This window comes from Tasmannia lanceolata, unplaced genomic scaffold (assembly GCF_043159265.1).
Source record: "Tasmannia lanceolata isolate RefF3 unplaced genomic scaffold, GAP_Taslan_0.1 ptg000023l, whole genome shotgun sequence".
In the NCBI taxonomy this organism is placed as follows: domain Eukaryota; kingdom Viridiplantae; phylum Streptophyta; class Magnoliopsida; order Canellales; family Winteraceae; genus Tasmannia; species Tasmannia lanceolata.
In genome coordinates this window covers 34354660-34370707 of record NW_027518700.1, presented here as the reverse complement: position 1 = coordinate 34370707, position 16048 = coordinate 34354660, and the positions used below count along the sequence as shown (strand labels likewise).

General features: G+C 43.9%; 1 protein-coding gene across 3 annotated transcripts in view; it reads right to left on the bottom strand.

Annotated features, from left to right (window-relative positions):
* LOC143856381 (uncharacterized) overlaps positions 1 to 12575 on the bottom strand; it is a 29623-nt gene extending 17048 nt beyond the window's left edge. For 2 of the 3 annotated variants that reach the window (XM_077366582.1, XM_077366584.1), the window contains exons 1-3: positions 12431 to 12575; positions 10577 to 12135; positions 9305 to 10350 (exon numbers count right to left, since the gene is read on the bottom strand). In XM_077366582.1, the coding sequence (XP_077222697.1) occupies positions 9305 to 10350; positions 10577 to 12076 (2546 nt within the window). In that variant the 5' untranslated portion in view covers positions 12077 to 12135; positions 12431 to 12575. Of the gene's footprint in view, positions 1 to 9304; positions 10351 to 10576; positions 12386 to 12430 lie in introns of those variants that run through there. The other variant, XM_077366583.1, reaches the window with a different exon arrangement.
* Between the last annotated feature and the right edge of the window lie 3473 nt (positions 12576 to 16048).

The following is a 16048-nucleotide window of genomic DNA, read 5'->3' as shown; positions in this document are numbered from 1 at the left end:
AGCCCATCAATTTTCTGGCGCCAATCCACAGATTTAGTGTACAAGATGGAATAATACTGGATAATTATATCCTTGATTTCATCCGCATCAGATCCTCTCCTTCCCTTGTACAATTTATAGCATTAACTCTCCTCCTTATATTCGCCATTTGATGGAAGAATTTTGAATTTTTATCGCCTTCCTTTAACCAAACAGCCCTGGATTTTTATCGCCATAGGATCTCTTCCCTCCTAAGAATCTCCCCATGCTCTTCTAGCAAGCCAATGCCTCTAAATCTTTTCTTGATTCGAGAGGCTCCCAATAGCTACCTTCCCTTCGAGGGACTCTAGAGCAGTGAGGACTTCCTCCTTATCTGATTTTCCCCGTCAACTACCTTTTGCCATTCCCTAATTTTTATTTTAACCCTTTCAACATTTTACATAGAATACATCCTTTTCAACCCTCAACCCAGACCTCATTCCACCAGACCTTGAGTCTGTTTTCAGACTCTGGAAGTTCACACAAGTCAAGATCAAATTTAAAAGGTCAAGGCCCACCTGAGTAGTTCAATATTTCTATTAAAATTGGATTATGGTCAGATACAGGTTTGGGATGGGCCAATCAGCGGAAAGTGTTCCTCCCAGTCATGTGAGATCAGTATATGATCCAACCTACACATTGTTAGACGATCCCTGTTATTTGACCAAGTAAACTCCAATCCTTCCAAAGGCAAATCAATCAATTCATTATCCAAAATGAAATTAGAGAGATTCCTCATGCTCGTCGTAAACCCTGGTATATTCTTCTCAGCCAGAAAGCGGATTGTATTAAAATCACCCCCCACAATCCAAGCTCCATGCCACTGGCTACAAATAGAGATTAATTCTGACCACAGCTCCCTCCGTTCTCTGGCTCTCACTGGGCCTTTCACAATGGATTTCTGCACCATGAAACTCACTTATGCACACTTCAGGGATCATTCCACAAGAATCATATTCACGAGCTTCACAGTGGAGGCTTGACATGTCCCTATAGCTCTGGTGGAGCAAATACCATTGCGCTGATTTTTTTAATGAAACCTTTTTTGGCCCTGATTAAAACACCAACGTAATTCATTATGTACGTCAGTGCAGGACGTGTCAATCTTTTTTCTTTTTTTTAACTGATACAGGACGTGTCAATCTTTCAAGGGTCAAGCTTTTATTCTCCGTTACCCATTCCTAGTAGACCTTGAGAAGATGCATTTTGTAAAAGGTTTACCTCGGACTTTTAGGAAGTTTGATTTTGTCTGTCATTGTCTATATATTTTTCCAAAATGTCGTTTTTATCCCATGCCAAAACTTCAGACGTGCCTCATGTTGCAAAGTTATTCTTTAGAAAGGTCGCACATTTGCATGGAGTCCTTAGGTCATTAATCTCCAATAGAAACACTAGGTTTATGGGTCATTCCTATAAAACCTTATGGTGCAAAATGGGGACTACAGTTTAGTGGTTCCTATCATCCCTAGACGGCTGAACTGTCAATTGCATCATTGGAAATTTATTCATATGATTAGCTAGCGAAAGACTTGATCGATGGGACTTAATTCTGCCCAAGTAGAGTTTGCATACAATAGTTAGACTAACCATTCCACTAGAAAATACTTCTTTGAAACAATCTATGGCCACCCCTCACATTTTTTACTGTACCCATATATCTTACCCTAGTCAAATGCATAGCTGATGTTGAGGGCTTCGTTCAACATATCAATGAGGCACAACAAGAGGTGCTAGAGCGACTACAAGCGATCACTCTTTCAGTGATGGGGACTTAGTAGTGGCATACATTCAACGAGACCAATATCGAGCGGGAAAATGCAGCAAATTGAAGCGGAAGAAGTTTGGACCATACAGAATCCTCAAGCGGTTGGGTCCTTAACACATCTATTAGACCTCCATGAAGATATATTGCCTTCTCTCCATTCTTCAAGGCTGTCAATCTCTACTTATTTCACAGAGATCTGCCAGAGCGAGCTCATCTTCAGAGGATACGACATCATGGATATCAGGGCTATGAATACTCGTCGAGGATCACACTATAGACACCTTGTTTGTTGGCGAGATTGGCCGTTGACCGGCTGTTCATGGATGAACGAGGCTGAGTTAAGAAGACTTCGAGTGAATCTTTACCACAATATTGCAGACATACTCGATGTAGTCGAGTTCTTCTCACAGAGGGAACTACTTTGATCCAGCCAATTTATTATCTAGTTTACTATATTTAGAGACTTGCTTAGCTTTAGGATATAATTATATTTCTTTCTCTTAGTTGCATTTTATTTCTATATGTAAGGGTTGTCCACATCAAATATATTCTATTTACATATTTCTCTACCATGACCCACCACCACTTAACCCTCTCATAAAAACCCTTTATATCGCATTTGTTATGTTAGAGGGCACACCACTTATTCACTTAAAGCCCTTAGGTGACCCTTTATTTTATTCCATTGCAGCCCTATTGGGAGCCCACCACTTAAACCCAACCCATGTTTCTTTAACTCATCAGCATGGTAATCTCCCCTACTCTCTTCTTGTTTCAGCTCCTCCACTTCCTTTCTTCTTTCTTCTTTTCCCCCTATCCTACTTCCTTCTTCCTTTCTCCTTTCTTCCTCCACCCACTTTCTTTCTCTCATTCATCCCCTATGTTGCCCACTTGCTCTTGGCCAGCCACCAGTCAATGTCGCAGCCGACAGCCTTTCTTCCCTCTATTCTTTTCTTCACCCCCCCCCCCCCCCCCCCCACCCCACACAAACGCAACCCCCAATATATATATATATATATATATATATGAGGAAACTGTTTGTGTGCAGCTGCACAGATAAGCTACATGTGCATTGCTGCACAAACCATGGGGGCGCCACATTTTTTGGGGGATCCAAAGCATTCATTTGGAAGGCCCTTCCATGGATAGGGTGTGTACCAAAAATCAGCCCTTTAGGATCATCCTAACCCTGCCATTTGTGGAGGGAAAAAATTGGCAGAAACAGTGTCTGTCCATTTTCCCCTCCAAATGTGGCCCCCGCTATGGTTTGTGCAGGCATGCACAGATATGCTATATGTGCAGCTGCACACAAACCATTTCCTCATATATATATATAAAGCGTTTCTGCGCTCGAGCTCAGATAAGCTTGAGTGCAAAGACAGGGGTGGGCCCACATTGTTGGCGGGGATCCAAAGTATTCATTTGGAAGGCCCTTTCATGGATAGGGTGTCCACAAAAAATCAGCTCCATTGGATCATCATTGGGTGTCCATTTGTGGGAGAAAAAATGGGCAGATTAGTGGACAAACAGTATCTGTCCATTTTCACCCCCTACAAATGGACACCCTATGATGATCCAATGAAACTGATTTTTGGTACACACTCCATCCATGATGGGGCCTTTAAAATGAATGCTTAGGATCACCCCAACAACGTGGCCCCACCCTTGTTTCTTGCGCTCGAGCGCAGGAACACCTCTCTCTCTCTCTCTCTCTCTCTCTCTCTCTCTCTCTCTCTCTCTCTCTCTCTCTCTCTATATATATATATATATATATATATCCTTCGGCCAGCAAGCAGTCCCACACTACAGCAAATGATATCCCTTTCCCCAAGACCTTCTTTCTTTCCCCTCTCATTCTTCCTCTACATGGGCCACATGTTTCTTATAGTTCATGCTGCTACTTCAGCAACTGTCCCCTTCCTTTCCCTACATGCCCTCGACTGTTACCGCCAAACAGCCCTCAACAGCCACCCAGCGCCCCCCCAGCCTCTCATCACTAATCTCCTAAATTTGAAGCTTCTCGCAGCCTTGCTACCTCTTCCTCCCCTGATGCCCTAACTGTAGTTACGACAGCCAATTTTCCCCTATTCTTACCCTTGTTGCCGCCTATTGCTGTCTTCCCTTGTTCCTAACCTTTAGGGGTTGTTTGGATACGCGGAGTTTAGAAGCTTGGATTTCTTCAAAATTGTAGATGGGAGAAGATGATGCCGGAATCCAGGTCTGTGATCGTGTGGTGGGTAGAGAGCCTCCGTCCAGTATCTACAATCACAAACAAAGGAGTTAGGGGGTCCGGGGTGGGTCCCGGACGGCCACTTCGACACCCAAGTCAGATTCCAACTCAATCGTATAAATAAACAACAAGAGTAATGAAGGGGATGGCTGGGATACCAGAATCAAACACAGGCTTTTTCTATTACTTAGGTGGTCAAATTGGCTATGGGGTCTGGGGAGAGGAGGGAGCGGGCGTCCATCACCTTTTTCCCCACCTTTCCTTATATATGATGGCTTTAATGGGCAATTAAAGCTTGCCTTTAATGGCGCCTTCTTGTCTAGTTATGTTTTTCATTCCTTCTAGGCCAAAAAGATCAGATCCTCCACATGGGAGGCTTGGTAATGTATTTATCATTTTTTCTCTGCATGCAATTCCTCTCTGTCGTGTGCCACGTGGATCTTTTCAATCATTTTGGAGAAAAGGCCTTCCTTCCGTGAATTAGGTTGCACTCTGGTCGAAGCGGCGGCGTGCATGGCTTGTTAATTTTACGTATAACCTTCCCCATAATCGTGATGATGAGTGATTATGGCCGAGATTTTGGTGATAAGAAAACGACATGTGGCGGGATCCTGTGGACATACCGTATTTTTAACACCCTTTATAATGACAGGCGATCATAGATAAGATCTTGGTGATACGTAGGTGACACGTAGCGAGATTCTACAGTCACACCGTGTTTCATACCTATGATAATACCTCCTTACTCCTTTGGTCGTCCATTCAATGGACTAAGGGAGTAAAGTCTTTTTACCCGGTCATAGAATCTGAGGCCGTACGTAATTATGAGGATCTTGGAATGTAAAGGGGTGGGGAGGTTTTAGTCGGCCGCATCTTCTCGAGTGGTGCTAATGTAATTAGGAATCGCCATTTGATCACCCCATAGGGAAAAGACATGTGTAGCGTATGTCGCGTCATTTCGTAGCCCAAGAGTCTCGTTTTTATGTATAAGAACGAAGCTTTGGGGCGTTCTCTCTCACAAGCTTTCCCTCCCTTTTCCTCCTTTTGCTTCTTGAAAAATGTTTAAGTCTGGTGGTGGCTCCTCCTCTGCTAACAGAGGCAAGGCCGTTATTGTGGAGGCCTCCAGTGACTCTGATTCGGATCAGGACCTAATGAGTTATAAGAAGGCTAAGCGGGACCCGAGTACTTCTCCTGACTTCCTTCCTCGTCGTGTCCCTTCTCCACCCCGCGAGGGTGAACCCCCTGAGGCATACATTGCCCGGAAGCACTCCTTCTTCTCCTACCTCTATCGTCAGGAGATGGAGCTCTGTGATCGTGTTATGGAGATGAGCGGAGAGATTGATGGCCTGAACGCGAAAAACCGGAAGTTGAGGCAGAAGATCTACTGGCTCAACGAGCAGCTTTTCGAGTACGAGGTGGATCCCTTCCTTCCTACAGAGTTCGCTGGAGGAGAGCGTAGATGACGAAGACCTCTCAAGTTAAGATAACTCCCCAAACAGTCGCTCGGACTAAGTTCGGGGGAGGGGATATGTGGCCGGTACTTCTGTGGGCGAGTCTCTGCTACTTCTCTTCTTTCTTTTTTTTGGAAAGAAAAAGTGATGTTTCAAGACCCCGTTGGTTAAGGGTATTTTCCCTTCTTCTACCTCTTTCTTTTTTTCTCTTTTTTTTTGTATATGGTGGGGGGCCCAAGGGCCGTAATGTTGTAGGGCCTGCGGATCATGTTGAATGGGTCCTGTTTAGGCTCCGATTTTTGTAGGCCTTCGGGTCATTATTTTATCAATGGACAGACTTTTTGCCTTTTGTGTTCATTTTGTGCAATTTCTTCCTCGTTCTTTGTCTATGTGTATAAGTAGAATAGGCCTTTTATACCCTTCTAACTGTGGTGAGGAAATGTCGCCGGTGAGGGAGGGTGGAGTGGCGCGCGATTGTTTGATATATCTCGTAAAGCGTAGGTCCTTTACTTGATAGTTAATCCGACCCTCCTAATCTGGCTGGATCTTTTTCCACTCTTAAGTGGGATAGGAGAAAGCTAGAAGGCACATGCGGACCGTTGCCTTCCAGTTTCCTCCTATTCCACTTGGATGGAAAAAAGACTTGGTTGAGCAAAAGGGGTCGGATCTCAAGGCGACGGTCTGCCCGTGCCTTCCAGTTTCCTCTTATTTCATTTGGATGGAAAAAATACCTGGTTGAGCAAAAGGGGGTCGGAACTCAAAGCGACGGTCCGCCCGTGCCTTCCAGTTTTCTCCTATTCCACTTGGATGGAAAAAAAGACCTGGTTGAGCAAAATGGGTCGGATCTCAAGGCGATGGTGAGCAAAAGGGGTCGGATCTCAAGGCAACAGTCCGCCCGTGCCTTCTAGCTTTCTCCTATCCCACTCAAGAGTGGAAAAAGATCAGGCCAGATTAGGAGGGTCGGATTAACTATTAAGTCAAGGACCTACGCTTTACGGGATATATCAAACAAATGCGAGCGACTCCACCCTCCCTCACCGGCGACATTTCCTCACCAAAAAAGCGTGCCTATTCTACTCACGCCCACAGACAAAGAACGAGGAAGAAATTGCACAAAATGAACATAAAAGGCAAAAAGTCTGTTCATTGATAAAATAATGACCCGAAGACCTACAAAAATCAGGGCCTAAACAGGACGCCATCCAACATGACACGCAGGCCCTACAACATCACGGCCCCTCGGGGCCCCACCATATAAAAAAAAATGAGAAAAAAGAAAAAGGTAGAAGAAGGGAAAAGACCATTAACCAACGGGGCCTTTAAACATCACTTTCAAAAAAGAAAAAGAAAAGAAGCAGCAGAGACTAGCCCGCAGAAGTACCGGTCGCATATCCACTCCCCCGAACTCAGTCTGAACGACTGTTCGGGGATTTCTCTTCACTAGAGAGGTCTTTGTCATCTACCCTCTCCTCCAGCGAACTCTCTAGGAAGGGATCCACCTCGTACCCGAAAAGCTGCTCGTTGAGCCGGTATATCTTCTGCCTCAACTCCCGGTTCTCCGCCTTCAGACCATCGATCTCCCCGCTCATCTCCATAACACAATCACAGAGCTCCATCTCCTGACGATGGAGGTAGGAGAAGGAGCGCTTCCGGGCAATGTATGCCTCACGGGGTTCACCCTCGCGGGGTGAAGGGACACAATAAGGAGGGAAGCCAGGAGGAGACTCGGGTCCCGCTTAGCCTTCTTATAACTCATTAGGTCCTGATCCGAATCAGTCACTGGAGGTCTCCACAATAACGGCCTTGCCTCTGTCAGCAGAGGAGGAGCCACCACCAGACTTAAACATTTTTCAAGAAGCGAAAGGAGGAAAAGGGAGGGAAAGCTTGTGAGAGAGAACGCCCCAAAGTTTCCCTCTTATACATAAAAACAAGACTGTTGGGCTACGAAACGACACGACGTACGCTACACATGTCTTTTCCCTATGGGGTGGTCAAATGGCAATTCCTAATTACATTATCAACCCCGCGAGAAGATGCCGCCGACTAAAACCTCCCCGCCCCTTTACATTCCAAGATCCTCATAATTACGTACGGCCTCAGATTCTATGACCGGGTAAAAAGACTTTACTCCCTTGGTCCATGAGTAGGGAGGTATTATGATAGGTATGAAACACAGTGTGACCGTAGGATCTCGCCACGTGTCACCTACGTATCACCAAGATCTTATCCATGAACGCCTGTCATTATAAAGGGTGTTAAAAACACGATATGTCCGCAGGATCCCGCCACGTGTCGTTTTCTTATCACGAAAATCTCGGCCATAATCACAATTATGGGGAAGGTTATACGTAAAATTAACAAGCCATGCACGCTGCCGCTTCGACCAGAGTACAACCCAATCCACGGAAGGAAGGCATTTTCTTCAAAATGATTGAAAAGATCCACGTGGCACACGACAGAGAGGAATTGCAGGCAGAGAAAAAGGATAAATATGTTACCAAGCCTCTCATGTGGAGGATCTGATCTTTTTGGCCTAGAAGGAAAGAAAAACGTAACCAGACAAGAAGGCATCATTAAAGGCAAGCTTTAATTGCCCATTAAAGCCATCGTATCTAAGGAAAGGTGGGGAAAAAGGTGTTGGACACCCGCTTCCTCCTCTCCCCAGACCCCATAGCCAATTTGACCAACTAAGAAATAGAAAAAGCCTGTGTTTGATTCTGATAACCCAGCTATCCCCTTCATTACTCTTGCTCTTTATATATACGATTGAGCTGGAATCTGACTTGGGTGTCGATGTAGTCATCCGGGGACCCACCCCGGACCCCCTGACCCCTTTGTTTGTGATTGTAGATACTGGACGGAGGGTCTCTACCAACCGCACGATCACAGACCCGGATTCCGGCACCGTCAGGAGATGAGAGAAGAAAGAGACCAGCCATCGTTTTCTGATTTCACACCCTTCTTTCCGACAGCAAGAGAGCAGGAGATCGTCCCATGTTTCCAGGTTTTAGAAATTTCAAGATTGGGGAGAAATTTATAAAACCTCGATTTCTTACTTAAAATCCAAGAAACACTGTCAGGTCAGGACAGCATACTGCAGCTTGATCATGAACCCTCTTTTACACTGTTTTCAAACTAAAACCTGGATTCTAAAATCCGCATATCCAAACGGCCCATTACCCTCAGTTTCTTCCTCTCCTTGTGCCCCTTTGGGCTTGATTAGCCCCTTGGCTGATCATTGCTGCAGCTATCGCTTTGGTGACTATTGAAGGCCCGTCCACCAAGAAGCTCCAAGCTGAAGCCCAGCAAGACCAAGGTAAGAATTCCCCTACAGCTTCATCTCAATTTGATTTACTACTCCATTTGAGCAGCACCATTAGATTTACAGCCCTAATTCACCACCCCCCCCCCCCCCCCCCCCCCACATATCACTGTAGCTTTTTACATATCTACCTTTATTCCATTACTCCTAGTTTTTTTGGGACAGATATGGACTTTATGATAGATTGATTTTTATTCATTATACATCTATTTTCATTGATTTTGAATATATTGTTTGCAATCTACTTGGCTGACTTGGTTCTGTTAATGAACTAATTGAAAGGCTACGAATCTTTTTTCGGTAGGAACTTAATATTCCCACTAAACAGTTCAGCGGTTCAGCCTATAGGCTAATTTCTGCTTATTTCCAAACAAGTTCATTCAATATCAGTAATTTCAGCACATCCCTACTTTTTCTTGAATTTATTATGCTTCTCATAGCCAACCTACATCACATAGTCAGAAACAAAATAGAAGCACAGACAAAATGACTTCAAAATAGAGGCTAAGGTAACTCACTTGGACCAATTATTGGCTGGAGACAGTTCAAACGGGTGGCCAGCTGCTGATTTGCTCGGACTACTATAAATCAAGTCATTTCGAGAAATATCCTCCCTGGGTTTAAGTGGAGGAAAATGGCTCTTCCCATCACCTGGCAAAGGCTGAAAGATGGATTTCTGTAGCCACGGATGATTAGCATTCGAACCAGGACCAAGAGGACTGTATGTCCCACCATTCTGTCCATTACGAACACAAACTTTTTGAGGAGAATGAGTCCTAGGAAGGGCTTGATTCTCCTTTACAAATTCTGGTATCATACCTTTGTGGGGTAAAGGATGCACAATATCTTCCTTGTCAGATTTGTGTTGTCCCAGTGGTAAGATCCAGCTGGCAGGCCCACCAACTAAACTTAATCCCTCCTGGCGAAGTGGAGGTGTGCCCCACATCTGCCACGTACCCTGTTCATCCAAAGGCGAATTATGTGGGTCCCGAGATAATGGAGTGTATGGAAGTTGACCAGAAATCATAAGCCTTTCTTCAGCGACCCGTAATCTGGACATAGGGGACTCGATTGGTGAAGGCCTGTTTACTTCTGCAGACGCAGACACATTCTTGAGAACATGAGGTCTTTCCGGTAATTTATTTTTCATAAACCCTGAACCTAGGTCCAAAGGAAAGTTGTCAAGTGACTCTGAAACTGGCCCAAGCAAGGCTACTGGATCGGGAACATAACAAGGGTCTTCAAAAAGTTCTGACCCTTCAGATATAAAATCATATCCGGGTTCTCCAACCAGAGGAGGAGAAACTGACTTACTACTCAGTGAACCAGTAGATAAGGGCAGGGCAGCGTAAGGCAATGATAACCCAAAATGGATTTGGTGGTCTAGATGATGTGTTGGTGATGCTTCGTCAGGGGTCTGTTGGCTTCGACCATCTACTTGCTCATTCTGATTTGGTCGGCGAATGGCATTTGCATCCGAGGATGGAGCATCTGAAGAACGAGTAAATAATTGCTGCCATGATTTTTTCTGAACAGTTGGACGTGGTTGTGGATCCGACACCACCTGCAAAATAGCCATCAATGGTAAAGCTAAGCCATGCCTCAATATATTTAATTAAAAATAAAGCACGTATACTATTCCAAAAAAAAAAAGCATGTATGTATACAATAAGCACTTGCTAAATTGAATGCTTCAGAGCATAGGCACCAAGCAGACTAGTCTAATGTATAAAACCAAAATAAAGACATTTGATCAGAATAGTTCTTGGGTGTAATGGATCACAACTTACAGGGAGGTGTAACGGGGAAGTAGCCTTATCATCTCCATTTGAAGTTAACTTCCCGGTTATGTGTTCAGTGGAATGCAACTCCCTCCTAATGGTAGAAGTTTGAACATGATCTCCAGAACCAGCAGACTTATTCACTTTCGTAGCATTGGTTGCATTAGTATGAGCACCCCTCCCAAAAAATGTAGCTCCATTAAAAGCTTTAGAAGATGATAGGAAAGATCCCTTCACGCGGTCGAAGTATCTACTGCTGCCATTCGGCCTGCTGAAATTATTCATGGTGCCCTTTAAGCCATGCCCTGTTTCCGAGATTTGCGCCCTAATACTATCTATTATGGTTTTCTGAATGTCCCGTCTTTCAGTGTCACTCTTCTTATCAAATTCATGCTTTCGTCCACTTTCCCTGTTAGCCTTCCTTTCAAGCTCCTCCACATCAGAATTACTTTTACTAGAGCCCTTGTCCTTGTCCTTTCTTTTTTCCTGCCGCCTCCTTTCTGTTTCTCTCCCGGTGCTTGTTTCTGTATGAGGAGCCGAGCCCTTGCTACGATCTTTTTCAGCCTCCAACTTTTCATCCCTTAGTCGCCTTCGTTCCTCCACTAACCTCGCAACCTCTTCCCTCTGCTTTCTCTCTTCTTCCTCTAGCATTTCCTTTTCTAACCTAGCCTGCCTCTTCTCTTCAGCTTTTCTACGTGCCTTCTCCCCTTTGCTCTCACCATTTTCACCTTTCTTAGACAATAATCCTTTTTGCTCTCCATCCAATGACCCATCTTCCCTCGCGGAACCAACCCTAAAAATCTTTCTCCAAACCCACCTTACGCTCAACAACAAAGACGGCAACAGCTTACAAGCAAAAACAACAACACCCGAGTACGACTTCTCTCCCAAACACCGATCATCCCCGCTAAAATACGAACCACCCCCATTCTTCCCCCAATAACTCGACTTCCCAACAAGCGTCCCACTAACCCAATTCCCATTTTCAAAACAATCTTGACTACACATCCACCCATTATCCGACCACACCTTCCCATTCCATATCTTCCCCCCTTTCCCAACCAAATCCCCAATAAAACCCGAATTCGAAATCCCCAATGAACCTGGCAAGTCCAAAACCGGCCTTTTCGAAATGTGCCCACAATACGAGCACATAAAACGCCCCCCAACCGGATTCTGATCCCGATATGCGGTCAAGCAATTCCTACACCTACGGGTAGCCGTCTTTCTAAGCTTTTGCATCTCTAACACTTCTAAACGCCGCATCTCTCTAAGGCGGGCGCTCCTACGTGCTCTCCAAGAGGACAATTGGGGCATCAAAATCTCATACCAAAAGAGTGTAACCAAGAGGACTAACACGCAGGCGAGCCGAGGGGAAGTGACCTCAAATCGGAAGCTCGGCGGCAAGAGCTGAGATAGTGCCCACAGTCCTATGAGTGGGATTACTAACCAAGGAAGCATGGTGGCTACACGCCGAGACCACTTTTGAATGACACACAGTATACACATATCCTCTAGAAAACGCTATAAGCTCCTCCTCAATAAAACCCTAACTTCAGCAGGAAAACCTAATTCCAACAAAATCCCAAATTATATGAGCAAAAGAAAAAACAAAGATGAACCCTATTCTCAAAATTCGTCAAGTTGCCCTAATATAAATGCGAGGAACTATAAACCATGAGACAATCTCAAAAGCCAAAACCCCAACAAATCCTAGAAAAAACCAACATATCCACAAATACTAATCTTTTAGAAAACCAAAGTTTCCAAAAGAAAAAAGTCAATTAGGGTTTCTCTCAAGTCCGATTCGTCTTCAATAATCCAAAACAAGAAAATCTAATACATAAGAGGTTGTAGACTTACCGATTTTCCATCCAAAAAAAGACCCAGATTTCAGCCACTGAAATTTTCGCGCAAAAATGGGAAGAAAATATAAGAAATCTATTTTGCCGACGAGAGGAGAGACTGAAATAATGAGAGCTATAAAAAAGTGAATAAGATACAGAAGACAAAGCAAACCCAAAGATAGTGACGTAAGAGACTAATTGAAAATGAAAATTAATGCCCAAGCAAGAAAAACATTTCTAACAGAAAATTTTCTTTTTGTGCGAAGAAAATTTTTTCCTTCACAATTTTGGATTTGCTAGGGACCATTTCATAAGGCATTTTGCACCTGGGTTGTTGCATGTGAAGCAACCACCTCAGATGAATAAGACAAAATCTGAGCATGTGTGGCTGGTCTCACATACAATAGAGAAGGCGTGAAATGCCTTTTGCAATGGTCCCTAGCAAATCCCGAGAAATAATACGATTATGGTTAATTTAGAGGGTTATTATCGTAAATTGAAGGCTCCTATATATAAAAGTTGAATATGTAAGAACTTCATCATAAATTCAAGGTATGTATTTTTAGTGTGTGAAAAAGTAGAAACTTATAAAAATATTTTTCCTTTTCAAACTTTTCCAAAAAATTCCTGCAATCTAAAGAGGGCCTAAAGGTATGTTTGGATGCCAAAAACCGGGTATTTGTCAAGTTTTATTAGGGAATTTGGGGCATCCAGGCAAACTTTAGCTCTGCCTAGTGTCACGTGCCTAATATTTGAGCAACGAAATAACCCGTGCGGCTTCCCAACATGCACGAATGCTATGGCAAGTTTTCAATCGTGCAAGGCTCTAAGTCCCCACACGCCAACACCCATTGATGCTTTGAATGTGCACACAGTCTCTAAGCTGTTCAACAGGCTACTTAGCTCAAATCTTGACATGCACTTCTAGATACCCACACTCATGATCTGCCTGCATCATGAGACCTCGAGCATCAGGCCTTGTAGCCCAATGGAAAGTCTATCAAGTACGAGGCATTTCATTCTTATTTTGATGATTCTAAACACAAGTGATTTTGAGTCACTAATGTGTTTGATTGTCTTTAGTCATAAATCCCATTAGTGTGAATTCAAAGAAGCTTGGATCGAGACCTAAAAGCTTATTTAGAGTGCCCCAAAGCTAGGAAGATCCAAGAAGCATGGTGGACTTAAAGTTTTGAAGATAAAGTGAAGATAAAGTCTTTCAGATTGTACTCTCACCTTTGTTTTTAGAGATGTTAAAGGCACTTAACAAGTTTTAAAACAAACTTAAAATGTATTTGAAAACTTAGGACAAAAGCCCAAAGACCATAGCCCATTGCCCTAAAGCTTTAATGTATAAAAGCAAGATTTTAAAACAGGGCCGGTCAACCGAGGTATCCCGGGCGACCGCGGGATGGTTGTTGGAACTCCAGCATCTACCTGTCAAAAGTGGGCCGGTCGACCGAGGCAAGTCCGGTCGATCGCGGATGGGCTCCTAGAAATTAAGGAGTTATCTAGAAAGGTCTTGGCGGTCGACCGCCTTAGGCTCGGCCGATCGCGGATAGGTTTTGGATGAAAATTGAAAATGTCTAGGAGGCCCTCGGCGGGCGACCGCGATGGTTTGAAATTCAAAAATAAAAAAGGAACGCCGATAAGGACGGGCGACCGCCACACCCCGGTCGACCGCCCCCGTCTGGCAATATAGCCGTTGGCCAGTTATTTACCCTGTTGCCCTCAAATGGTAATATTCTTGCTTGGGCTATATATACCTTATCCAAGACCTTCTAAACAACTTTTTTGCATTATTTTTTGAACATCTTAAAGAGTGAATTAAAGTTGTTTTAGTGCCTCTCTCATCTCTAAGCAGAGAAGTGGATTAGGCTTATATTTGTACTTCTTTTATCCATCTTTTGTAACCCTCTTGAAGGGATTTTAGTTTTCTTTCTTCAAAGATCATTGTAATTTGGCAAGTGTCCGTGGAGTCATGGAGCCATCTCCACAGAGGCGAGTGAGGGAGACGCAGAGCCTTTTCTCCAGATTGTAATTGGTTTAACTCTCACAGGCATCAAGAAGGCTTCTTGGTGGAGTGGAGTAGGTCCTTGGGTTGGACCGAACCACTATAAATCCAGTGCACACTCTCTATATCTCTCTCTATCTCTTTTGTGTGTGCATTTTATTTTTACTTTGGTTTTGTACTTAAGGGTTATTTTCCCATTTGTTTTTAATTCCGCACTATTTTGGAAAAAGTTTTTGAAACCCAATTCAACCCCCCTCTTGGGTTGCCATTAACCCTGGGTTTTCAATGACGATGCCACGCACCAGTCCGCCAAGCACTAGGGCTTGGTCATCCAAGAAGCAAGATGCCCCATGGATTGATCCGCAAGGTGTACACCTCGTGAGGGCAACCGAAGTCGCCCCGGCACTAACTCATGGAAGACCTAGAGCTTGGCCTGCCCACAAGATGTATCGCGGTGCAGGAGGCCAATAGTATAGCTAGCCTATTGCACCGGTCCGTACATGCAATGCATGTGGGAACCCAACCCAACATGCACTGTCTTTGGCCTCCATCCTCGACCAAAGAAGCTGGAGCATCCCTGTGGATAGCTCACAGTTCGCACCCAAAGCTCCCTTAGGGCACACCAACGAGTTGTAGTATGATTTCCTGTTGTGTGCGTCACATGCACAAGCATGTCCTCTTGCAATAAATAAGCAAACCACCAAGGTTCCGGCCTACACATGCTAGGCCTAAAGGGGGAGGGGTCAGCATGTCACGAGGTCGACTCCCCTTATGGAGCTTGGCCTACCAATCCTCTCAACCAGGAGTGCCAACCAAAAGTGTTGTTAGCTAATTTCCATGATGTTGATGGCCCGAAATGCCAATTGCGTCCCCATGACACGGAGCACGCTGCGAAGGCTATGTTTCCCCTGACACTAGTTTCCATTTTAGCCTAGAAATCCCAAGTAATCTTCATGGTTGTCGAGCATGTCGAGTGAAGTGGCATCCCCGCCGCATCCCTTAAATGTTCTTCAAAAACCACAAAAAGTTTCAATAAACGAAAGTAAAATTCCATTGTGACAACCCAAGAGGGGGTGAATTGGTCAATTAAAAAAATTGGGCTTAATTAAATGGATTATTAAAATTAATTTACTAATTAAGCACTTATTAATCTAACCCTTGTTCAAATATTTAAGATAATGAAATTTAGGGTTTAGATATTGCTTTAAGCCTATTTGCTCTAACCCTTGTTTTAATAAAACATAAATACAAGAAAGGGTAGAGTTTACCAATCACCACAAAGTGCAAAGAGAAGGAGGAGGGAAAGTGAAATCCCACTAGGCAACCCAAGAGGGGGGTGAATTGGGTGTCTTTAAAAAAATTTATCCTCTTTAAAAACTTTTGTAAGATTAGTTTCAAAATCTTAAATGAATATCCTCTCTTAGACCTTTTGTCAAACACTTGTTAGATGGCATTTGAAAATCCTAGTTGATTATTCCCTTTTTAATCTTTCTATGAAAATACTTGGTGGTTGATTAAAGATTGTAAATCCCACAACAAGATAAATGAATTAGATGAATGGTTTCTTTTAGGCCTTTTATCAAAAACTTGATGGAAGGTTCATGCAAACTTAATTAACAA